The sequence below is a fragment of the Zonotrichia albicollis genome, chromosome W, assembly GCF_047830755.1.
Source record: "Zonotrichia albicollis isolate bZonAlb1 chromosome W, bZonAlb1.hap1, whole genome shotgun sequence".
Classification (NCBI taxonomy): Eukaryota; Metazoa; Chordata; class Aves; order Passeriformes; family Passerellidae; genus Zonotrichia; species Zonotrichia albicollis.
In genome coordinates, this window is record NC_133859.1 from 13,598,809 (window position 1) to 13,625,437 (window position 26,629).

The 26,629-nt window shown below is 40.3% G+C and overlaps 1 protein-coding gene across 5 annotated transcripts in view; it reads right to left on the bottom strand.

Moving 5' to 3' along the window:
* Nucleotides 1-26,629, bottom strand: part of LOC141726965 (guanine nucleotide-binding protein G(q) subunit alpha) — a 274,925-nt gene that overhangs the window by 171,659 nt on the left and 76,637 nt on the right. For all 5 annotated transcript variants that reach the window (XM_074532113.1, XM_074532108.1, XM_074532109.1 and 2 more), the window contains exon 2: nt 16,144-16,328. In XM_074532113.1, the coding sequence (XP_074388214.1) occupies nt 16,144-16,290 (147 nt within the window). In that variant the 5' untranslated portion in view covers nt 16,291-16,328. The remainder of the gene's footprint in view (nt 1-16,143; nt 16,329-26,629) is intronic.

Consider the following 26,629-nt stretch of genomic DNA (forward strand, 5'->3'; position numbering starts at 1 on the left):
CAGCACAGTGCAATGAGCTACCCCTCATTGAAGCTGTCATTGCAATTTTCTTTCAGAAATTTCCCTACCTTATCTGGGTTCTGAATTTGTTCAGGAACAAAATTCCAAACTATTGGGGCAGAGTTTTTCTTCAGGATATAGCCTATATCCTCCCACATCCCATGCCACTCCAGATTTTCCACCACTGAGGCAGATCTCTGAGCAACCACCCTGAAAATCTCAGCCCTGATTCTAAATGTGTTGTAGGCCATATAGAGGAGAGTTAACAGAAATAACAACAAAAACATGGTGTCTTTAACATCCAGACGGAAATGAACATTCTCAAAAGGTGATGCGTCAGACCTGAAGGGGGAGAAGGATGTAAAAGGCTGGGAAAAATCATCCCCTACTTTTCTTCCAACAGGCTGGGGGTGATTATTACTAAACGCCCAGAAGTTGCAGCTGAGACCAAGACAGACAAAACAGCAGCGAATACACATCTCATTGCCTCTGATGTTATTTTAACGAAAACTGATATTGCAGAGTGCACCAACAAAGCAATCTTGGTTTGTGTCCCCGATCTGAAAAAGAACCATTTCCCAGGCAAATTGTACCATATATATGGAGATGTATATAAGCCTAGGTGCCAGAGACCCATGATTAAACAGGGCAGCATGTTGACCAGTGAGTTCTGTATCCAGTATAAAATGTTCCAGACAAAATTGTAATTTTTCCACTTTCTCTCTCACGCCCCTTAAGTTGGGTGACAAATTTGTCTTGGTTTAAGACAAATTAAAGGACAACACTCTGGAATGAGTTGCCTCCTTTTATAAGTTCTAACAAATCCCTTTCCACCAATGAGGAATGAATACAAGTGGAAATAGGTGAAACAGTAACTGTTTACTAACAAGTGGAACAGCAACAGGCAAAAAACCTCAAAACAACCAAACCAGTAAATAACGGCTAGATAAAACATTGCTAAATCTCACAGATTTCCCCCAAGAACAGAGAGACCCAAAATGCCAGGCATATCCCCCCAAGATGGCCCTCTGCAGCCAAGCATGTGGTTTGAAGGACAAAGGGAAAGATGGTGTCAGTCTTCCTCCCATGTCCCGCTCTGCTTATCTCCCTGACGTCTGGAGCTACAACTGGTATTCTCTGGATCAAGGGCTAGAAACTCACAGAGGGATGGGACTTCACCTTCCTTGCAGCAGGAGATGACAGGAGCAGGCAAAACAAGGTGGCTGGGCTGGGGCAGCTCACGGTCTTCTCCCCTTGGCTGGGCACCAATGGCGATCTAGACTGGCTTGCTGGAGCAGGGGCCACTGCTCAGAATTCGCCCCAAGGCAGTCTCCCCAAGTTGAGAAAAAAAACCAAAAAGAGAGTCCAAAAAGGAAAAGGATCTGCCCGTGCTGCCTTGGCTCTATAACAAGAAACCAAGAGCCAAACAAAGCAACCAAGAAAGAGCGAGCTCTGCCTAAGGCAAAACCCAAGAAGCCAGCAAGGCAAAGATCATGAGTCAAAAAAAAGAGAGTGAGCTGCCTGGGAAAGAGCAGACTTTAAAGCACCTGCCCTACCATCCCCTGAACTCCTGATTCTGTTTCTGCCTGAACTGCTGGTCCTTAAAGAGACAGTAACAATTTTTGAGCACAGATGGATATGGAATACAATAACATTTTGGGCTACCCATGGCATGAGCATTTTATCATATTTTCTCTCCCCTCTCCAGCTAAGGAAAGGGAGTGATAGAGCAGCTTTGGTGGACACCGGGCATCTAGTCAGGGTCAACCCACCACAAATATCCAGTATATTTTGCGCTTTTTTGAAAAGCTTTATTTTCAATCCTTTAATGTTTTAAATTTTAAAAGGTCAAGGGAGTATTAAAGTTTTAAGCTGACAGAGAAAGTAGAGGAAAAGAAAGGCAGAAAAAAAGAACCACATGAAACCCAGAAAGTACTGGTTTCATGGGGAAAAAAGTATTTAAAAGCCTTACCGCAAAAGATTTCAGCTTTCAAAAGTCCCTTTTCAATCCAGAGTTTGAATGAAGCCAGCTTTAAAAAAATGCATAGGAACATCAAGAAAACATTAAAAATGTATTAAAAAATTTTCTTAAAAATACAAATATTTCATGCCAGAAAACACACAATTTTATCGGATCACATGTTGTGAATTAAGTAAAAAACTCCCACCCTCCAAAAACTTAAAATTATACAAGATTCTTCCTATTTGACTGTGATATGTGCCTTTAAGTTTAGCTTTCAGAGACCGGTACAATGAAATTATTCTGGTCTTTTAACCTTTATTACCAAATGATATAGCAACATATGACATTGTAGCTTAGTCATAGAAATGGAGGATGCTGTTTTTTTTTTTTTTAATGGAATATCATTATGATTCTAACTCTTAATAAAAATCATAACAGTAAGGAAAACCCTTCCAAACTAAACTATTCACATCTTTTCAGTTTTTTAAAAAGAAGATTGATAATATATTAACTTTGCATCTACACCCAGTTCAAAAGAAATACTGAAATACACTGCAGAAAAGTTCTGTTATGTCAGAACACCTGTTAAAATACTTAGATGAGACAGGAAGCCTGTTTCTGCACAACTATAAGTTCTAGTGTAGTCTGAGTGCACCCTGCAGGTGTAAAAGTTATTCATGTTTTGTACTCAGCAGATTTGTGTTTTAAATGATCCTTGAAGGATCTTTGAATTATTGGTGCTACTATAGTTCTCCAATGTCAAGCACCTAGTTGAGCAGAAGCAGCAGTAAAGAATTGTGGTGGGTTGACCTTGGCTGGATGCCAGGTGCCCAAAGCCCCTCTATCACTCCCCTCCTCAACTGAACAGAGGAGAGAAAATATAATGAAAAGCTCATGGGTTGAGATAAGGGCAGGGAGAGATCATTCACCAAATACTGTCATGGGCAAAACAGACTCAGGGAAATGAGTTTATTAGCAATCAAATCAGAGCAGGATAATGAGAAAGAAAACCAAATCTTAAAAACACCTCCCCCTCACCTCTCCCTCCTTCCTGAGCTTAATGTTACTAACAATTTTCTTTATCTCCTCCCCTAGTGGTATAGGGGGACAAGAAATTGAGTTTGTGGTCAGTTTGTCACACTGTTTCTGCTGCTCCTTCCTCCTCAAGGGAACCACTCGTCACACTCTTCCCCTGTTCCAGTGCAGGTCCCTTCCACAGGGTGCAGTCCTTCAGGAACAGGCTGCTCCCAACATGACTACCCTGCAGTTTCACAAGTCCTGCCAACAAACCTGTTTGAGTGTGGGCTCCTCTCTACAGGTCCACAGGTGCTGCCAGGACCCTGCTCCAGCACAGGCTTCCCATGGGGTCATAGCCTCCTTCAGGCATTCACCTGCTTCAGCGTGGGTCCCTTCCATGGGGTGCAGTCCTTCAGAAACAGACTGCTTCAGCATGAGTCCTCCACAAGGGTCACAAGTCCGGCCAGCAAATATGCTCTAGCATGGGCTCCTCTCTCCACAGGTCCTGCAAGGACCCTGCTCCAGTGCAGGCTTCCCACAGGCTTACAGACTCCTTCAAGCATCCACCTGCTCCAGTGTGGGTCTCCTCCACAGGCTGCAGGTGGATCTCTTCTCCCCCATTGACCTCTCTGGGCTGCAGGGGCACAGCTGCCTCACCATGGTCTTGCACTATGGGCTACAGGAGAATCAGCTCTGGCACCTGAAGCGCCTCCTGTCCCTCCTTCTCCACTGATCTTGGGGCCTGAAGAGTTGTTCCTCTCACATATTCTCACTCCTCTCTTCTGGTTGCAGTTGCTGTTGCACAGGTTTTTTTTTTCCCTGCTTAAATATGTTATCCCAGAGGTGGTACCACCATCACTGATGGCCTTGGCCATTGTGGTGGTTTGACCAGGAAGAAGTGGGAATTCTGGGATGCTGCGGTCAAACCAATGGATGTTCGGAGTTTGATACTGACACCTGGTGTAGCCAGTGGGGTTTGGACACACCTCCGAGAATACACAGGGGTTAAAAAGCAGGGCTCTGGCCCTGGGAGGCTCTCTTGGGACGTCGAGACGAAGAAGTCAGATCTCCCTCCCCTGTCCAGCCGCTGCTGCTGGGCGGGGGAGGGGCAGCCACGTGGTAGGCCCTGGGCCTGGACAGAGATGGGAGGTGAGGAGGCCCTCGAGGATGGAAGGGTGGAAGATCCCAGGGAGTCAGCCCTCGGGCAGCCATCCCCCCCCCAGGAGGGAGAGAGAGAGCCGGCGACACCGAATGTGATAGCAGCCGGCCCAGGAGGAGAAAGGGGGGGAAGAGTGCCTGGCCGGAGCGGCAGCGTGTGTGGGAGTGCCGCAGCTCCGGGACAGTCAGAGACTGAAAGTTTTAACCCCTTTCTTTCATGATTGGGGCCTTGCAAAAATGCTAATCCTCCTCGAAGCTGAATAAGAAGGGAGATAAGAGATGAGATGAGACAAGGACCTGGCCCGAAGAACGTGGAGATGATTGAATGGGGAGAGATGATTTGGAGTGGCCTTTTGGCTGGACTTTTCTTGTGGCCATGGACTCAGTTTGTTCCTGTGACACAGAGACTGCACTTAGGGGGAAGCAGTGGCTCAGAACCAGGAGGGTTCATCGTGAGGACCCCCCGGCCCCAGGGGGTTGGAAAAATATGGGGGGGACAGATGTCCCAAAGCAGAGACTGTGCCTTTTTGGAGTGAGACAAGGCATCCTTGAAAGACAACCCTAAAAGCAGCTCTGGCCATGCACGGTGGTGAGAGCACTGGGCATGGAAGGAAGATGTCACAAGCGGCAAAAGGACATTTTTCCGGGCGGTGCCGAAGTGACAGGGAAGCACACGAGGTTTCAGTGTGTTTCCAGGGGAAGCCTATGGAACAAGAAGGACTCCTCTCCTCTTCATGAACTGAAGTTTGAGTATACTAAAGTGTGGTGCCAGGCTGGGCAGTTGGTGATTTGGGAGAATGTATCGGATTGGGAAAGTCAGATAGTGGGGAGGAGGAAAGTGGTTTTTTGTAAGGTTTTCAATTTTTTTTCTTTTCCTTATAGTTTTTCCCTATTTTCCTGTAGTTTAGGTAATAAAGTGTTCTTTATGTTTAAGCTGGAGCCTGTTTTGCTTATTCCTGGTCACATCTCACAGCAGACACCAGGGTGAGGGCATTTTCATGGGGGCACTGGCTCTGTGCCAGGCTCAAACCATGACAGCCATCAATGTGTCTCTCCTGAAGCTAGCTGGCATTGGCTCTATCAAACATAGGGGAAGCTTCTGGCAGCTTCTCACAAAAGCCACGCCTGTACCTCCTCTCTAGCAAAACCTTGCCATGCAAACCCAATACAAGAATAAACTACTGGACTACCGCAAAAAAATTTAACAAACATTAATAGAAATGAGCACACAAAAATTTGATTTCCATTTTGTTCTAAACCTCTTAACAAATGTAAAACAACATAGTGCGGCCCTATAAATGGTACCGTTAGAAAAAAACATTTGCTGTCAGACTTTCCAAAGTCAAGGTAGTGCTTCTTTACTACAACAGACACAGCAAACCTTCTGTAGATTACAAATAGATATAGACTACGTAAGAAAAATATGATCAAACAAAATTCAATGTCAATAATTTTGATCTCTGTGTTTTTCTTTTTTTGGATCAACAGAAATAAAAACATTTTAAAAAAGTCATGAAGTGGTGCAATTGGCACCCCAAAGACGGCTATGGGATTCACCAGGGTTACACAACTGCAGTGTTAATACCTCTTTACTCCAGGGTATGTTTCCATTCTGTCTCCACCCAGTATATGTCTGTACCAGAGTCCATAAAGGGAACAAGTGTGCCCAAGACCTTTTTTATGCTCCAGTGACAGTTACTTTTTTGTATAACCTGTACAATTAATTGCACTTGGTTCTCTGGCCCAAAAAAACAGCTAGATAAGGACTGAAGGCAAGATGCAAAGAAAGTATGCACATCCCAAGAGTGTTCATTTATCTGCTTGTACAGCAACAATACATACTGAGAGCATATGTTCTCAAAACAAAGGTCATAGCTTATTAAATAAAATAAAATCTAAAAATAGAGGAACATCTCCAAACAAACTACTTGTCACATAAGTTACATTTTGAAAATATTCAAGAAAAGCTCCAAATTTGCAAAACATGTGCATGCAATCTATAGCTGCACTGTATACAAATTAGCTAACAAGGTTAACCAAAACAAAAGCCAAAATTAAACTCTGCCCTATTGGTCATGGGAAGAAAAATGCAAAGTCACAAACCTTAAACAAACTTATTCAGCATGAAAATACCATAATCATAACAGTTTTTTCACAGTATTACTTACCCCACCCAATGCATACATTTCATGAACTCTAATGCACATGAGAATTAGAGAAATGAAAAAAGGGATTCAAAGCAACCCTGTCTCAGTTACCCTTTGAACCCAATACTAAGCTTGGTTTTGTCAAACTGAAGACTGTCCACAGAGGCCACTTGCTCATAACAAATCATCTCCTTCTTATCCAATATCTTAGGTCCACCATAATAATAAATAATCTACAGAAACCAGTCAAAATGTATATACATTTTTCCAAAATTAAGGCATGCAACAGAGGCTTTGCCCTTTGATTCTGGAAAAGCATATTGTCAAAACAAAATTAACACCAATAATGTCATACCTAAGTTTTTTTTCACCCACCTCCTGTTCCAGAAATAAAACACTGGTCCTTTTTCTCATGCCTCACTTTTAGGTAGACACCTAAAGTTAGATTTTGTATTCACATTGTTGTAAGAATGGAGGCACATAGGTCCATATTCTGAAATCAGGCAGGCATGAGACCAGAACTGCATAGTGTGAAAATGTAATAAACTCTAATGTTTAGATTTTATACCGACTTTAAGCAAGGAGAAAAGAATGCAAAAATATTTCAACAATCAAAGTAATTATGAGAATACCTCTATCAGGCAATATATCCCACTATAAATACAAAACTAGTAGTAGTGCCACTAATAATAAAAAACCAAACACTTGATAAAAAAAAAGTTAGTTAATTTCTAATATTTAAAAAATCTCCATAATTAATTTGCTTAACATTTAGCCAATTTTCTAAACCAAACCTGAACTGTATAAAAAGAGGAAGCTTTCTTGCATTTCAGATGTGTGCTGGTTTTGCATTAATTGATTTGTGGTGAGAAGGGAAAGAGCTAACTATGGAAGTAATTTTTGAGAAGAGCTACAAAGAGCTTCCTCTGTGTCTAGCAAAACCAATAGCTAGCTAGGCTCTAAGAAATAACAACCTATTAAATAATTTAAAAAACTAGATCCGCCTCTGCGAGATTCATATTTTAAAGACAGGCAAGCCTGGGAAAAGCTCTTTCTCTTCTGTCTTTTAGAGAGAGAATTTCCCTCTCCCCCTCCCAGCGTGTTGGCCGGGCAGGGGGAGACTAGGCTGTGGGACCAGTTCAAAGCTGCCAGGCAGGGGAGGGGAGTCCATCAGCCCCAGCGTGCTGCAGCTGAGTCCTAGCCTGGCTACTGAAATCCTAGCTGCTCCCCCATCCTCCCAGCACGGCCGCTGAAGAAACTTTCATCTTCATGGTAAACAGCTCCTGCAAAAAATCACATGACCACCCGAAGGCCTGAGCAAGATATTAACTCTTTCACTGCACAGATGAAACTTGCAAAACATTGATCCTATTTCGAGTGAAAGAAAAGAGCAAAGACATGTAAAACACAACATGAGACACTGAGGTCAGTAAAGAAGTCAAATTTTAGATTGGAGGAGAATGAGGAGATGCCTTAGTTTTGGGCTGAAATCCTCTTGTAAAGCTATGGAAAAGAATATAATTGATACATCATACTCTTTTTCCTTATAACTCATTAAATGCATTGGAGGGATGTAGCATTCTAACCACAGCCATTAACAGAGGCACTAGTGTTGAAATAAGCAGATGTTGCAGGAGCTGTGATCAAATGAGAAGTTTGAACAGAGAGAAATGAGAGCGATGAGAAACCTTGCCCCAGGAATAGAAGAAGAAAACCTCTCTTTCCCAGAGATAGATGAAGAGAACTTTTGTTTTTATGCTAGAACAGCTCATCCTTAAAAATAGCACCCTAATAAGTTGACATGGCCCAGGAACGCAGCTGTGGGGAGGCTGTGAAAGATAGGAGGGACTTCACAAATGCAGATTTATGGACTACTGCTATTCCTGGAAATTGAAGCCATGAGAGAACTGTTTCTTGTGGAGAAGTCTCCATAATCTTAATAAGAGGGACTTCTCTCCCTAAGTGAACTGAAGAAAGACTATTCCAGAGGTGGTAAACTGACTGAAAATACCAGGTTTTGTCTCTGTACATTGACAGTAAGAAAGGAGAGTTGAGGGGAGGAAAAGTGTTTTAAAAGTTTATTCTGATTCTTATTATTTTTCTTTTAGTTCTGTTAATAAAGTTTTATCTATACCCTTTAAAGTTTGAGCCTGCTTTGCTCTCCTGTTAATTCTTATCTCGCAACAGAAAATGAGTAAGTAATTCTAGTGGGTGCATTGGTATTTGTCCAGCACTCAATCTACCACATTATTTGGTGCCGAAACCCAAGAAACGAAAAATTAGCAAACCAAAACCACTACAGGATGTTACAACTTTTACCACATAGGAAGTGCAAACTAAAAAAGAGACACCAATAAAATCTTGAGGAAAAAAATTGTCCATTTTTGCTGACAGTTTCTTAATTCATGGCAGTAAATCTTATTTCAAGCAAATTTTGTGAGTTAGTAGAAATGAACAAAGACATGAGACTGAAAAGCTTTTAGTAATTTCACATAACATAAATGGAACATAACTGCATCATTTAGTTTCCCAAAAAAAATGTTTACTGGGGGCAGAAAATATTTTCTAAAGTTTCAGAGAGTTTTAAGAAAATATTTCAATATGAAATTATTTCATAATTGAATGCTGGATTATGTAAACACAATTTGTACAAATGAATTAACTAAATAGGAAGTTAAATATTTTGCTCTCAGAAAAAAATATATATAATATGAATACCCATATAGCTATTAAATTACTGCTAATGAAGGAAAAAAATCAGAATCATTTCAAGACTATGACATCTTAGTCATTACCTTAAAATAAACTCCAGACCTCTATTACATAGAAAAGTTGCCCAGAGAGTATTCAATATTTTTATTGTCAGAATGCATGGTCATATGAATATTTGTTTTCAGATACTCAGTAAGAAAAATAACTGTATCAAGCATATCTAAAGTAAAAGAGAAAGAATACTTATAAAAAAGAAACAACAATGACAAAAAAAAAAGCTAGAAACATCTTGTATAATTACCATCCTTTAACATCTGCAGGAGCTATCACAAAATCTACAAGAATCTGTAAGCAAGCATTTTAACCACCCATTCTCTCTACTAGGAGTAAAATGGTGGAATTGGAAAGATAAAACATGGATATCACACCCCACACATATGCTTTTGTATTTGACTTCTCATTTCCCATTAGCAAAGGGTAGTTAATCACTTAAAACATTATATTCCAAAAAAGATAAAGTGCTTCTCTTAAAATATAAAAGAAGGAATGAAGAAATTTTAATGCACTGAAATATGAGTAGCTAACATTGAGTTTTCAAATTTATGCCTACAGTATTCTATATCTGGCATATATATTAAATAATCTAGGTCCTATTAATTTCAAAATTAAATATTAGCAGATGCATGAACTTCAGTGTGATTAATTAATTTTGTGGGCTTGCAGCTGTTTTAAAATGCAATCAAAAGATATTTTTAGTTCTTTGAGTGATGCTGCTAACCTATCTTACCTCTGATAGACAGTTTTCCTACACTTGGAAAAAATATAATCTAAAAGTCACTTCTGTTGGGCTAAAATATGAAAAAGTAAAGAAGAATATAGGAGATGGAAACAAATAATTTATAAAATCATTTGAGCAATGTTAGAACCCAGGGCACAGGGAATATTTCTCTGCCTGCCCTGAGGGGTCCTGGCCCCCAGAGAAGCACTGCCTTTAACCTTGGCCCATGGAGAAGACTTCCAAGACTTTGGGATGGACTGGAGTCTACAAGTGTGTGAAACAGATCATAGAGAATGGTGTAGTTTGTCACAGGGTGATAAATTTAGAGTTTTGGGATTTTAGTATAGAGGTAGATAGGAGGCAAGATGGACGATCTTGGGCGTTGTCTCAAGCTTCTTCTTCATCTACTCCATTTTCTGCAGTGTTGGTGGCACAGGGTGATTTGCCACAGGAAGCCGCAGTGCAGAGGTTACATGGACAGACAAAGGATTAGTTATTGGTAGAAAGGTAGAAATAAAGTACATTTTAAGAGTTAATTGGATAAAACAGCTTTAAAAGACCTTGAAACCGTACATCTTGTGACCATTTTTGCTGTACTTTCTTGTGTGCTAAGTCTGGCAGATGACATGCCAATTTTCTGATAAGATAACAATGCACAGCAACCTGAAGACCAAAAAAAGTCCTATGCGTCTCTCAATCCTGGCACAGAACTGTTAAAAGGAGGTTTTCCCCCATCAGGGGAGCCTCTGGGGCCCAACGAGAGGGGCTTCACTCACAGAGCAATACAGGCAAATGCAAGAAATTTCAGCTCTAACCAAAAGGTAAACAAAAAAGGGAAGTAAGCAATGGCTTTAAAAAATTTTGCTTTAAATGTAATGAAAAATGAAAACAATAGAGAGTAGGACAATATGGTCACAGACAAACAGATAATTTTATAATGTCAAATGTAAAATAAAACAGGATAGAGACCAGCTAGGTGAGAGAGAAATAAATGACTGACAGAGAAAGACAGATAAAAAGAAAAGCAGTTAGGAGTAGACTGAGTTCTGTTTTGGGTTGTAGAAGTTTATTCTTTATGAAGCACTGAAGAAAAAATGTTCATGGCTTTATTGAAGCCCTTTTTAAAGCAAATCCTCATAGGAGGAAATGTAAAACTATTGGGGAACCAGCTTTTACCTCATATTAAACAAGGCTCATGAACAAAACAAGTAATCTTTAATTTCTTTATCTGCACAGATGTTAATTGATTACAATACTTGAAATCCTACTGCACTCTTTTCCATATCAGCTTGCTCTTAGGTAATCTATTTCTTGTGGGAAAAAATTGCATCAGTAGCTTCATAGTATTAGAAGCATTTAACTGACTGCAAGACTTTTATTTACTGGGTAATTTTTCTTTAGTTTTGTGTGTCTGGAGGAAGACATCTAAGAGTACTAGGAGCACTAACTAACATGACTACTATAAATCCCCTTTTCCTGTTCCCTGCTTCTAAGCTCTCTGCTTCAGCTTTGAGATGCTGAAGAATACTTTTTACAAAGATTCACAGTTCAGTTTTTTATTATGTGTATTCCAGACCAATAAGCTATTCTTTAGAAGCATTTCATTTCAACATCCCAAAAATATAATAATTTCTTTTTAGAAGGCCATAAATCTTGCAGATTATTCATCATCTGAGAGTCAATGCATCTCACACACAGCTTGCATGCTGATGCTTGGGATTCTAACCTTCATACTCTTTGAATACCAGGTAAGGTATATGAGGGAGGTCGTTTTTTCCAACCTATGTTGTTCACATAGCCCTAATGTTTAGACTTCATACTTACTTTAACCAGGGAGAAAAAAATGTCATGTGAAATTACTACTTTGTTGCTCAACATGAAATTTCACTGAAAAGACCCAAAACTTTTAAGACTCCACTACTTGAGAGGAGAATTTATGTAATTTGACTCCATACCTGATCCTGATATCTTACTTTTGTGTGTTTGTGTCCTGGGGTGACTTCATGGTGCTGAATTGCATCCCCATTCATCTGTTTAGTCCAGAAATAAGTTTTGCACCTTTAAGACTGGTTCTGAGAGCAAAGGGGGGGGAGAGAAGAAGCGCGCCGTTTGTTATCAGAAACTACACTCACTCCTACACAGTCCTGCTCCTAGACTGTGTTGTCTGCAGACGGACAAACAGCAGGACAGAGCTCTCCTTTGCTTTTAGCTATCTGAGGTGTTGTTATTATATTTCTAGAGTCCCATACCTCCTGGCTGGTTTTCTCACAAGCAGCTCTTTACAGCAGAGTTGTTCCCGCTTCTTCGTCAGGGCTCCTCAAAGGCTCTTGCTGACCAGCCAACCACCAAACAGCCCCCCCCCCCCCCCCCCCCTTATCCCAGTTATCTTCATTAACCACAGCTGCCACCCAATTAAGGACATCACAGCTGCAGCCCATTTAGAACAACTAGGATCGGGGCAAGGCCACCTATACAATACATATATTTTACTAGGATTCCTACTATACTGAGGCAGAGAAGTTCTCTGAACTGTGGGTTTTCTTTTCTGTGGAACTGTTTAAACCTGCTCTGGAATGAACACCCAGAAGAGCACCGGCAGCTCGCATCTGTGGCCTGCCAGGCTGGGCCGCGGCATTTCCAGTGCCAGACAGACTGATAATAGACTGGATGAGCTGAGCTGTAACCCACGAAAAGGACTTTCTGAGTTTGTCATCTCTTCAGATTGGCAAGATGCTTTATTGGTTTATATTGTTCATTTTTTTTGTGCTGGTGAATGCTTTGCCTGTTAAGTAAACAGGTTTTTTCCATTTTTCTCCAAGGAAATATTTTCCTGAACCAGTTGGGGGAGGGGCCGATTGAATCTGCTTTCTAGAGGAACCCCTTTGGAGCTTTTGTCTCAAATTTACCCTAAACAAGGACAGTTGGTTACAGTAGATTGCTTCTATGGGGGTGGGGATGTGGAGCTATTAACAAAGTAAACTTGGCCTTCAAGACAATTTCAGTAAGATTTTGGACTTTAAAACCATTTTCCCATATCTGCTTTTTTTTTTAATTTTTAAACATTTCCTATAGGGAAATAGGCTTAAATAAAGAAACAACTTCACCAATAGAAACAATTTACAGCAAAATTCTTGGTCTACTTTAAGGCATAATTTTACCTTTTTAGTGCCTATAGTTTCTTGTAACTTGCTCTATCTTACATTAGGTATCTTGTTATAAACAGTTAAGAAGTCTCATGGGAAATTATGTATATGGACGGTCCTGGGGTGATGTTATGATGCTTGTATCCCCATTCATCTGTTCTGTGCCTTTAAGACCGGCTCTGAAGAGTGGAAGTTGTGTTTGGGTTTCTCTTATCAGGGACACAGAGATGAGCAGTACATACGGCTGTTTTTCACTTCTTGCTTTCAGCTTGCTGCTTTGCTTGCTCTCTTTTCTGCTCTCGCTTCTGCTCTGCTTTGGCCTCTGCTTATTAGCTAGTTCTAGCTAAACAGTCCACATTCCTTCCTGGACTGTTTCTCCTCCCCTGTTTCTGTGACCATCTCGAACCTGCTCTGGACTGGAACCCGGGAACACCAAAGGTTTGGCCTGCAGCAGCTGCCCCAGCGCCGGAGGGACTGAGAACAGAGCAACCACCCCCGAAAGAGACTTTCTGATTTTGTCATCTTTCTCAGAGCGGTGTCATCTGCTATTGTTCATTTTGTGTGCTGGGGGGTGCTGTGCCTGAAATAAACAGGTTCTTTCCACCTCTCTCCAAGGAATTTTTTCCCGAACCGGTTGGGGGGAGGGGCTGTGTGGGTTTTGCTTTCTGGAGGGGCCCTCCTTTGCAGATTCTTTAACAAATTTGCCCTAAACCAGGACAGGATTTAAATAAGATTTTCTGCCTGATAACCACTGCTGAGTGACATCTTCCTGACAGTCTGTAAGAAGAGGCAACTGTCTTCTGGAAATTACACTGAAAGGGAACAATAATGGGTAAAAGTGCTAGTACTTCTTTAGCACAGTAGTAAATTTATTTAGTAAAAGTTCTGTAACAACAGGAGAGGAAAAATAAAAAGCCTTCCTTCAGCAATTAGACATGAAGAAAGATAGAAAAGGAGAAATGGGGGGACTACATTACCTGGAGCAACGACTTCTAAGCCACTATGGACAACACTGGGAATGTCAGAAGATAAAAAATTTAATGTTTTAATTCAGAATTGGAAAGGATTGACAAGAACATAAATACACAGGTCACATTTCTAAAAAGATAATTTTAAAAATTATTTTAAAATATATATAAGATTTTTGTAATTGAATTTGAGTGTCAGTGGCTGCACATGAGATACTATTGTACATTCACAAAAACCTTGCAGACAGGCAATTTTGAGAATTGCTGAAGTCCATTTCTGTAAAAAAACAGGACAAAAATCTCCACCTAAGGCTTTTCTGAATTTTATAAACCGCTTCTTTAAAATTCAAGATGCATATAAAAAATTCAAAATTTCTGGTTAAATAAAATGGAAACACAGTAACAGTTTACTCAAATGGAAACTAAAAACCTAGTCCATAAGCCACCATTTCCTATGTCAGATCCCTTAAGAGATAACCCTCACCTTTTATCTTAAAGCTCAGTCGAGCTTATATTCTGAAACTGACAAGACAAAAAAGTGTGATGAAGTATGATACAATGCCTTACCATCAGTTTTGAGACATTACTATGTAAACAATAATTTTTACATTTCTCAATTGACTTTCATTATTCTGATAATAAATATTTCAAAGATCCTAGATTATTATAATATAGGACAATGAATTTCAGACTCTGCCTCTTTAATTATATCACTTACTATGAAGCCAACACAACACTGGAAGAACTAACTTCCTTAACTTACAACATGCTTCTTCCTACACTGATATTAAAATAATCCAGCCTGGATGTGTTTTTTTTTTACACTGTACAAAGATTACAAATGTCTACCTAACTGGACTTTTTGAATTTGCTAAGTGTCACTTCACTCTCTTTTCTTTAGGCTCAGCAATACAAACATCAGCTTGAGCTGTAGTTTTCTAAGCTACTGTACAAGACAAGTACTGTGCTAAAAATATGCAGTTACTTGAACTGTGAGATATTTTCTAGAGACCAATATTTTTATGAGATTCAAATTAATAGGAAATGCCCTTCCTGTGTTTTTTAGGTTGCGAGGCTAATAAATTTACCTTCTTAATGGAGGAAAAAAAGGAGGGAAGTGGAGAAATAAGTTTGCATTTTTAATTTCTTTGAATTAAAAAATCCCCAAGTTTTTAAAGGAATTGAATCTAGAACCTGGCAACTTTGGCAAGTTGTACTTTAATTCACACCTAGAACTGATGGAAATGCTTGTGAAGGAGGTGAGTGCAAAGATAGACTCACTTAAAGTCAAGGTATTTTTATATAGAGAAATGAACAGCATTAATTAGAAAGGTCTGGCCACACATATACAGGTATGACACATCTAATTCACTACAACTATACAAAAACAGCCTATATGAATTGAACACTCAATCTGAACAATACAAAACACTTTGCATTATAATACAAGAAAACAATTTACTGATTTATGATTAGGACTTCCATATACTACAGCAAAATGTCTGTCAGTACCGATTCAAAAAAAAAAAAAAAGTGCGCTTCACAATCAACTAAGTCTTCAAGTCAGCTTGTTAGGAAATTCAGTGCTTTATGTACAGCAAAAACATGGACCTGAAATACACATGCAAATTTCAATTTTAATACTGGTTATACCAGTTATACATTTGATTTTAAATGGAAAATTTCTGAATGGAACAAAAATTAAAAGAAGTCAGGTTAATCAAAGATAAACCTTATAAAATGCTTTAAATGTGTTTTCTTTCAAAGTTTCAATGATGTCATTACTTTCAAAATAATTTGCTTATTCCAAGGCCTTGTATCAAAAGTTTTATTTCATAATATACTCACATACAAGCAGATATTCCCACCTATTTTTCTAATATTTTTTCCCCCACATAATATTTATGGAAAACCTTAAGTAGTACTGGTACAAACCAGAAAAATTACTTAACTATGCTCTGGCCAGAACATAAGCTGGGAGGAAGGGAAAAAAGATAATTAAAGTCACAGGCAAATGGCAGCCTGCCCTCTACCCTCTTGCTGTCACAAACCTCCCAAACATCTTGATAAGAACAGCACCTGTGTTGTCAGAGCAGTGCAAAGGGCAGAGAACTCGAGGCAGGACTAGAAGAAGCCCTTTTCTTTCAAACTTTAGGTAGAATATAATTTGTGATTTATCATTTTTAGAGGCCTTCAGTACATTTCCTAAAGATAAAAGAGGAAAAATTTCAGCTATGGAAATAAACAAAAATCTCACCTTATTATGGTCATACTTATATGGAATTTTGAGGGTATCCATGGCTCTGATCATGGCCTGCATTGCTGTAAATATATTCTGGTACACCAATTTCGTAAAGCCCCTTTTGTCTTCATCAGAGTAACCTGATCCATGAATAATTCTCATCTGTTTGATGAATGTGCTTTTGCCACTCTCTCCTGTGCCTGCAAGACAAATAAGAATATACTTCAGCCAATGGACACAAATATGACTTTTCTGCACAAAGTGGACAGCTTGTTAAGTTCAGGGCAAAACACTGTCAAGTGGTTATGGTGCTTGCAAGGTGCTTGCTTCAATATCAAGACAGCAGTAACACAGTAACAACTGCAGCAACATTGAATTAAAAAAAAATTTTTGAAGACAAAATACAAGCAAAAAAAAAAAAAGCAATGAGTTAATAACTAAAACAAAACTTCTCCAAAAAAATCTAGAATACACCACTGGGTATTTAAAATTATAAGCATAAAATTCCAATCCCAAATAAATAGTTCTCAACTACAAGGAATTACTATTAGATGTTCTATCACAAAAAATCATAGAGTAAGAACAAAAATTAGCTTGCATGGCCAACTTTCAGAACATTATGGTAAGCAGCAATATACAACCAATGCATAATTCTTAGAAAGCCAAATAATGTAACAATTATAGTTGTGCAAACTTCAACCTCAGAAATATATAAAATCAGCTTTAAGTAAAATTTGGCTTGTATTTGTTAATGCACAGTCACGACTTCCTTTACATTTCTTTGTATCTTTGTACTTTACACAAAGAATAAATAACTAATAAATTAATATTCTGCATGTTTACCAATTTAAAGTTAAGATTTGCTTTTTTGGAATTTTGCACAAAATATATCACATAGCATTTTTTCCTTTGGCAAAATTCAGTCTCTCTGTGATTAGCTGAGCTTATCTAAGCAATCAAATCGTATGAATACTTTATAAGAAGGAACTGAAATTTAAAACAGTTGCACAGCTGTATGTACACCTAGCTATTTAGCTCCCTAAGAAATGCAATGCATTCAAATGCATGCAGTACTTAGCCTTGAAGCCTAGATTCTATTTTGATCATTTTTATAAAGCTTTCAGGCCTCATTTATGATATAATACTTGACTACCAGGACAAAGAAAGTTTTATGCCTTACATGATATTTTAGGTGTCTCAGAGTAGTGTATTTCACAAGCAGTGCAATGTTGCAGTACAAGCTGATTCGTACTGAACATGAATCTGGTTATAAATAAGAAATCCAGCCCAGTTCCATAAACCAGCCTATGGGCTGACTGACAGAGGTTTCAACCAATAACAACTCTCCTAAAGTACAAGCATTTGACTGGTTCAGCGTCTAGGAGGTGTGGAGATTAGACCAATGACTGTTTAGAGCCAAGAGTTTTTGAATTGCCTATAACAGCAAGCCCCGAACAATAAAACACACTGTTTGGCTGAGGAGCAACGAAGGTCTGTCATGTGTTATGTCTCAGACACATGAACTGTTATGAGTAGAACAGCTGCCCATTTTTTTTTTAAGATTGCAGAGTTAGCAGGTTGGGCCAGTTGCTGCCAGGGGTGGAGTTCTAACTGTTTGTTATTGTAATCACTGGTCATTTTTGTTAACTACCTGTCGTTGATGGTTAAGAATTCCCCCTTTTGTCGAGTGACATCCTGCTGCTTCCTAGAGGATGACACCCAGAAGGTGAAGGGGAAGGGACATCGACATGCAAATGACATCGAATCCAGCATGCAACGGGAGAGACCCCTCACCAAACCTAGCCAAAAACCCCTAAAACAACGAGCCAACACAAAATTGACGAATCAAAGTGATGACTAGACGTGTGTGACCATGGTCACAGGGGTTTTCAGGATGAGAGAGAGGCGAGAATGTTGATTCCATGATCAGAAGGCTTGATTTATTATTTTATGATATATATACTACATTATAAATATATTAAAAGGAATAGAAAAAAAAGTTTTCAGAAGGCTAGCTAAGAATAGAATAGAAAAGAATGATAACAAAGGAGCTCTCTCTGACTCTGTCCGAGAGAGCTCAGTCTTTGACTGGCTATTAATTGTAAACATGTAAGATGGGCTAATCACAGGTGGACCTGTTGCATTCCACAGCAGCAGATAACAATTGTTTACATCTGTTGCTGAAACTTCTCAGCTCCAGCAGGAAAAATCCTAAGAAAGGATTTTAATGAAAAGATGTCTACAACAGACATGAGGAACAGAATCTAGTATCCGCCAAGGCCTTTTTACCCCTCACCCTAACCTAAAAAGATGCCAGCTAGACAGAGGACCTTGAATGTTGAACCGAAAAGCAAGGGATTTCCCGATGCTCTCATGAGGACGGAACCCCCAGCTCTGCCCACAGACCAGTGGACAAAGCTGCACTCTTCCTCCTCTTCCGAGTCACTCCTGGGAGCATCGGTGGCGTGAGCGTGGACCCGTCGGTTCTCCCCACCGGAGCTGATCACTTTTAATAAAGGCATTAAAAAGGAGAAAAGTCTCCTGCCCGTGTTTATTTCATGAGCATCATGTGACAGTGCAATGCAAGGTTAAAGCATGATTCTGTGCTTGCAACTCTTAAGTGTTTCAGGTAGGATTCCTCAAAATCTAACCTCAAAGTTTCTACAAGATTTTGTCTTTACTCTGTGTGACTGTTCATTAAACTCCCACTTAAATTTTTGGCTATCACAGCTCATGCTAAGGAATAATGTATGCTAGGAGCAGAGTCATTAATCAAAGCCAAGCACTAGAGTCGGCAGGACAGGTGGCCAAAAATAACTAAAGGGCCATTAACCAACCATTATCACCTGCAAATTGTTGTTTCCAGGAGCTGTTATCTTTTGTTTGACAGTCTGGTCAGAATGTGCTAAATTATGGAAATGATATAGACCAAATCTCCAAGATGGAAAGTATAGAACACCAGCTTACCTAAAAAGCTTTTGAAGTATATCCAACAGCAGTTGGACTGCTGAGGCTTTCATGCTTCCTGGTGTGATACAGGACATACCTGCACCGTGATGGAAGAGGAAGGATGAGCACACTCACTGTCGGCTAGGCAACTAATTCTTTTCCTCATAGGTGTGTTACCAGATAATAAATGGCCTTCACCTGGTGAGCTAACACAATGCTTATTCTCTGAAACTACTGGCCTACGGAAACTGCACAATGCCCATTGTGTAAGAAGGAGAACTGGAAGTTAGCCAGCCTCAGTGTTCTGCCAACTCAGCCAGGTCACCTGGAACACCAGGGTCTAGGAACACCAGGGACCACCAGAGAGACCCCCAGGACAGAAGAACGCACGAGTAAAGGGGAGGGGAAATATGTTAATGATTTCAGAGAAATTATTATCACATGTTTGTTTAGTCTGGGACAATCAATGAATATGTATGCAAAATACAGTATCTAAACAGAAACTTTCTTGTACCCAGCATGCACAGCTTTGGGAGGAGCTATTCCCCCGAGCATCCAGTCAAATAAAGAATGCCTGCTTCTTAATGCTACATTGGTGTTAAGGGGTTTCTTATTTTACCAAATTTTTGGTAACAGTTTTGGTGGCCCAGATGGGACAGACTCCTGATTTTCCATGGATCCAAGGGATCTCAGGACTTCCAGCCAGCACGGAGGGATTCTCGGGGAGAACCTTCATCCCTGGTCCAAAGGAAATCGGAACAAGATCCCTGGTAAGATAAAGGCATTCTTTACTTTACTCTAAAGATGTTAACTGTTAACCTACCTATAAGGCACAGCAAAAGCTACACAGGGTTTGGTTTAAAGGTACCTAAGGTGAGAAAAGGAAAGGGTTAGAGTCCCTTCAAAAGGGAAGGGTTAGACTCCCTTCTAAGGAGCTCCTAAACAGTAATTTGTTATAATGAGAAACAAAACCTCAAAAGGGGCATCACAGGTGTCACTGCTGAGATGTATCTTGAAACACTGGAAACAAATTTGGGGTATTCCCCTCATGCGCGAAAAACTTAGAATTCTGTAATCAGTGGTAGCCACTTTACATGCTGGAAGATCAAAAGAAGTGGCCTAAGGATGGAACCTTACAGTATAACACCCTGTTGCACTTAATGTTCTTTTGTAGAAGGGAAAAGAAGTGGAATGAAGCTCCTTATGTTGACTTGGTTTTCACCCTAATAAATCATCCAGAGTGGCAAAAGGAATGTGGGAGGACCCTGCAAGATCCATTAATTTTTGCACTTGAAAAAGAAAAGAAAGGCAAAGGGTTGAAAAGGTGATGTTCTGTCTGCAGCCTAGGGCAGAGGTGCTTAAAGTGTGGAAGAGAGGACAAGGATGATTTAGAGATGATGGTTGCTCTACGGCAAAGAGCAGGTGGGGTGAATGGTGAATCAGCCGGGAACAGGTGGGGTGAATGATGAATCAGCAGGGAACACGGCTAGATGCATAAGTAGGTCATGGGACAGTGGACTGGAATGGAGAGAACACTTTAGGGGATCAGAGGATTTTAGCCTGGTTGCAGGACGCACTAGAAGGCAGCAAGGAGATGTTGGAGGGATGCTGGGAATATTCTGATGGCTCCCTTCTGGCAGGTGGTTGGGAAACATGGTCCAGGAAAAGTAAAGACCCCATTTTCAATTGTGGATTTAATGTCATGGGAAAAGGCAGCAGGAGTTTATAGAGAGGATCCGAATAGAGTTGCTAAAGTATTTGAAACCATAATTAGGACTCAGGACCCTGACTGGAATGATATACAAATGATGTTAGATATGTTGTTGGATAACACAGAAAAAAGGATGGTTTTGACCATGGCCAGAAAGCAGGTGGAGGGGACACATGCTAATGGAGACTTAGGAGGAACTGTAGATGAGATTTTTCCTTCAACAGATCCAAGATGGAACCCTAATTTATTGGGACTTCAAGATTGCTTAACAAGATATCAGAGATGAATATTGTTTGATGTAAAGCATGCTACACCAAAAGACATGAACTGGTCAAAACTGTATGAGGTAAAGCAGGACAGTACTGAATCCTCTACAGCTTTCATGGAACTATTGAAGGTGACTGCCAGAAAAATATACTGATCTGGATCCTGAGAATCCAGAAGAGGCTGTACAGTCAGCAACTACCTTTATAGGGCAGTCTACTCCAGATATTAGAAAGAAACTCCAGAAACTGGAAGGAATGGGGTCACATGACTTAGGAAAGTTGTTAGATGAAGCGTGGAAAGTATATCACGACAGGGATAGGGAAAAAGAACTATGGCAGGCTAGAAGGGAAAACAAGAGACATGACAAATTACTTGCGACTTTTGGGGTGGCTAGGGGACCTGTGGAGGGTACTAAGGGACCGGCCAACAGGGGAGGTTGGGTGGGGGGAACAAGGGGTAGGGGAGGTGGAAGGCTTCCACTGTTTCCCTGACAACAGTTAGGGGAAGACCAGTATGAAGTCTGCAAGGAAAAGGGGCATTGGAAGGTAGAATGCCCACAGGCTGGAAAGCTGGACCTGGTCTTAAAGATTAGACCATTAGAAGATGAAGATTGAAGGGGACCAGGGGATTCTACCCCAGCTGATCCTCTGGTTACACTGAGGCTGGGAAAAGAAGAAGTGGAATTTTTGGTGGACACAGGAGCAACTTATTCTGTACAGAATACATGTAAAGGGAAACTTCGTAGAAATGTGGTTGTCTTGGGGTGATGTTATGATACTGTATCCCCTATCGTCTGCTTTATGCCCAGACATGGGTCCTGTAACTTCAAGCTCAAAGGGGAGGGCGCGGCGGTGGAATTCTTTCGGTGGCCTATGTTCAAAAACACAGGTAACTCCCTTGGCTTTTCCCCAGCACTCAGCTCTGTGTATGCAGCAGAAAAAAAAAGGTAGTTGTGTCTGCTTTTAGCTAGCTTTTTTTTGTTAGCTGAGGCAAGAAGTTTTTCTCCCAGGACTGTGGCTTCTTCTTCTGGAACTGTTAAGCTTTGCTCCAGTCGAAAACACCTGAACATTGCCAGGAGCCCCACGCCATGGCCCAGTGGGGGGAAGGCTTCGGGGATGCCACATTCTGGCTCCAGACCTCAGGAGAAACCAAACAGGACTCTAAAAATCCACCATCTTTCTCCACAATGAGAAGGTTTATTATCTAACAATATTAATTTTCTTTTCTGTGATTGTGTGCACTCTGCTTTTTCAATAAACAGAGATTTTTTTTAATTTTCCTCCAAGAAATTCCTTTTGAACCTGTGGGGGAGGGGCTCTTGAAACCTACCTCTCTTTCGAGAACACGTTCTTTTCAGGACATTTCCTCCTAATTTGTTTCAAACCAAGACAGTGGTAAATGCAATTGATGCTACAGGGAAAAGCAAAGCCTGGTCCTTTTTACAACCCATGAAATTTAAATTAGGAAATAATTGGATTACTCACCAGTTTCTATATATGCCTGAATTCCTAGTCCCCTTGCTGGGGAGAGATTTATTGGGAAAATTAAATGCTCAAATAATTTTTCAGGATGGGGAAATAAAAATTTAAACACCATAATCAAAAGCCCTTTGGGCAAGGATTTTTATGTTACAGGAGTCAAATGAATTGGAAGAAATCCCATAGGAGGTAGAAAACACCGTGACCCTGTTGGTATGGGCAACTGAAATGCCTAGACAATCAAAAGCAGCCAAACCAGTGAGGATTACTCGAAAACCTGAAGCTAAACTGGTAAGGCAAAAACAATATCCTGTTAATTGGGAGGTAAGGAAGAGGCTGGAAAAGCTCATAAAAATTTTATTAAATATGTGTTATTGAAGGAGTGTGAATCAGAAAATAACGCACCAATACTACCTATTACAAAGCAAAATGGGGAATATAGGTTAGTACAAGATTTAAGGGTCAGTAATAAAATAGTACCAGATATTCATCCAGTAGTAGCTAATCCATACACACTTTTGACAGTACTAAAATGGGAATATAAATGGTTTAGAGTTATTGATCTTAAGGACGCCTTTTTCTGCATACCCTTGGATGAAAATAGCCAAACAATAATTTGCTTTTGAATGGGAAAGTCCGACCTCTGGATTCAAAGTTCAGTTAACCTGGACCACCCCACCACAGGGTTTTAAAAATAGTCCAACAATATTTGGAAATTAACTAGCAAAAGAAGTCGAACAATGGAAAAAAAATAACACCGAAGGGGCAGTTTTACAGTATGTGGATGACATTCTGCTGGCAGCAGAGACCTAACACTAATGCCTGCAAATGGCCATAAGTCTGTTGAACTTTCTGGGACAGAATGGTTACAGAGAAGCTAAAAGAAAAGCTCAAATAGGAAAGACAACTGTGAACTATTTGGGCTTCGAGATCACTCAAGGGCAGAGAATTCTTGACCTTGACAGAAAGGAAGCAATCTGCCAAATTCAAAACCACAGAACATCTGAGAATCATGAGGCTTTCTGGTAGTGGTTGGGTGGTGCCAGTTGTGGATCTTAAATTATGGACTTTTAGTGAATCCTGTCTATGAAGCCCTAAAAGAAACAAAAAAGGACAATTGGTGTGGACTCACAAGTGCTGAACTGCCTTTTGAGAACTGAAAAAGGCATTAATGACAGCACCTGGATTAGGGCTTCCTGACTTAACCAAGCCCTTTAAACTGTTTGTACATGAGAGGCAACATTTAGCCCTGGGGGTCCTGATGCAGAAGCTGGGAACCTGGAGGAGACCTGCAGGCTATTTCTCCAAACAGCTGGACAATGTGAGCAAAGGATGGCCAGGATGCTTGCGAGTGGTTGCTGCAGCTGTTCTACTGATCCAAGAGGCCAGGAAGCTCATGACTGCACAGCACATAACTGGTTTTGTCCCTCACATGGTGATACCTGTATTAGAGTGAAAGGGGGGAGGGTATTGGCTGTCCCCCAGCAGGATGCTCAAATACCAAGTTGTGCTTTTGGAACAGGATGATGTGGAATTGAAGACGACAGCAGCCACGAATCCAGCTGTATTCCTCGATCCAAAGGCAGTGGATGAGGGAGCCCGGGCACATTAATGTCTCCAAACTATTGAACAGGTATATTCCAGCAGAACTGAGCTGAGAGATGATCCAATAGAGAATCTTGATTTAGAATTATTTACAGATGGGAGCAGTTTCGTGAAGGATGGAAAATGGATGGCAGGATATGCAGTGGTAACCACTACTGAAGTATTGGAAGCTCGATCTTTACCAGTTAAGATGTCAGCACAAAAGGCAGAAATAATAAAACTAAAACAAGCATTGAATTTGGCAGCAGGCCAAAAGGTGAATATTTGGACTGATTCTACGTATGTATTTGGTATAATTCATGGCCATGGAGCTATATGGAAGGAAAGGGGACTCCTGCTCAAGCATCAGCTATTAAACACAAAGAATAAATTTTACAACTTCTGGAAGAAATTCAAAAACCAAAGGAGGTGGCAGTGATGCATTACAAAGCACATCAACCTGGGCAAACGAATGTTATAGTGGGAAACCAATTGGCAGGCAAAGCAGCTCGAGGAGTAGCTGAAAAAGGCATCCTAGCCTTAGTACCACAAAGACAAATTGACATATCTGAATTTAAGCCTAATTATGACAGTGAGGATCAGTGCTTAGCAAGCACATTAAAAGCCACTAAGAATCAAGAGGGATGCTGAGTAACAGCCAACAGGTATAGTTCCAACTTCTGTAATGAGAAAAATAATGGAAAAAGAACGCAACAAAACCCATCGGGGAAGTAAGTCCATGACATCGAGTCTCCAAAGCTCTGTAGTCTGCATAGAAATGACTGAAATAGCAAAATCATACCTAGTGAAATGTCCAATTTGTTTAAAAAGTAATCCCATATATAGGAAAAGACCACCTGCTGGAAGAATTAAACAGGGAAATTCACCTGGAGATTACTGGCAAATAGATTTCTCTAAATTACCCAGACAAAACGGGTAGAGGTATCTTTTGGTTTGGTAGATACTTTTTCCAGATGGCCAGAAGCCTTTCCCTATCGCACCAATAAAGCTGGGGAAGTGGTAAAAATCACGCTTAAAGAAATCATACCGAGATTTGGGGTACCACTTAGGATGTCCTCAGATGGAAGCCCACATTTTATAGCAGATGTGGTGCAACAGCTGAGCAAAACTCTAGGTATAAAATGGGACTTACACACACCTTGGCGACGACCACAATCAAGTGGGAAAGTGGAAAGGATTAATCGGACTTTGAAACAACAAATAAGCAAAATGTGTCAAGAAACTTGCTTAAAATGGCCACAGGCCCTCTCTCTGGCTCTTTTGCGAGTCAGAATTCAGCCAAGGTCAAAAACTAAAGTCCCTATGAATTGCCCTATGGATGCCTGTATCAGACACCATCCTATCTTGGAGAAATACTGTTGTGGTTTAAAAGCAAAACCAGTGAGAGACTCCAAGTCAGTAATACAATTTATTAGGAAAAGGGGAAAAAAAAACACTGACAGAGACAGAATGCAACCTGACACCCTGCTAGTTAGGGTGGTGGTAGCAGTCCAGACAAAATGGTCTTGTTGAAGTGATGATCCCGTAGAAAAGATCTGGTAGCTCTTGTCCTCTGGAAACCAGTGGGTAAGGGCAACTTGTTCTGTCCCAAAACCCAGATTATATCCAGGTGGGGATGATTAGCTCCTCCCCCCTGGGCAGAGCATCGCACAATGGGCGGATATAATTCTACGAGTCATTCGGTGGGTCCTTGATTGCCCATTAAACAGAAATGGCTCCCGAAGGGAGTTATCTCTGAGTCTTGTGGCAAGGCATTGATGGGTCCATTAACAGGAGATAAAGGAAAAAACAATGTTCCTCCTGGTTTCAACAGCTCTTGAAGATGGGGATAGAATGCATCTTTATATTGTAACCTAGGACAAATGCATTCAAAGGGAGAAACAGATTTAAATCTATACTTAATTTCTTTAGGGAAAACCCTTACAGGATTCTGCCATTTTATAACCCTATTGGGACCAGTTGCTTTGGATGCACCTGTTCACCCATACCAATCTGGGGACTTTGAATATGTTAAGACCTGGAACTCTGAACCCTTAAAAGAAAAGTGGAAAGGACACTTTCACGTCCTCCTGGTAACCTACATGGCACTTAAGGTGGAAGGAATCAAACCCTGGGTCCATCACACACAGGTAAAACCAGCAACCATGCATTAAACACAGCAAAAAACCCATTAATTAACACCACAGAGTTTTTATTATCTGTAAACCCTATTGTTTTAGGTATGCAATATGATTTTCTAGGGGGATATTATTTATTGGATCTAAATGAAGATGATAAGTAATTGCATATTTATAGTAATAGTAAAAACTATGTTATTAATCTCTGAGAAGGGAAATGTGATCTTAAAGCTAGTGCAAGATTTTGGCAGATTACAGAATGTAACCTCTATAACAGCTTGTTTGCCAACACCAACTTGTGCAGAAAATCCAATTCTGTGGGAAGTTTTAGTGAGCAATTTGACAAAAATTTGGGAACACATGTGGCAAGGAAA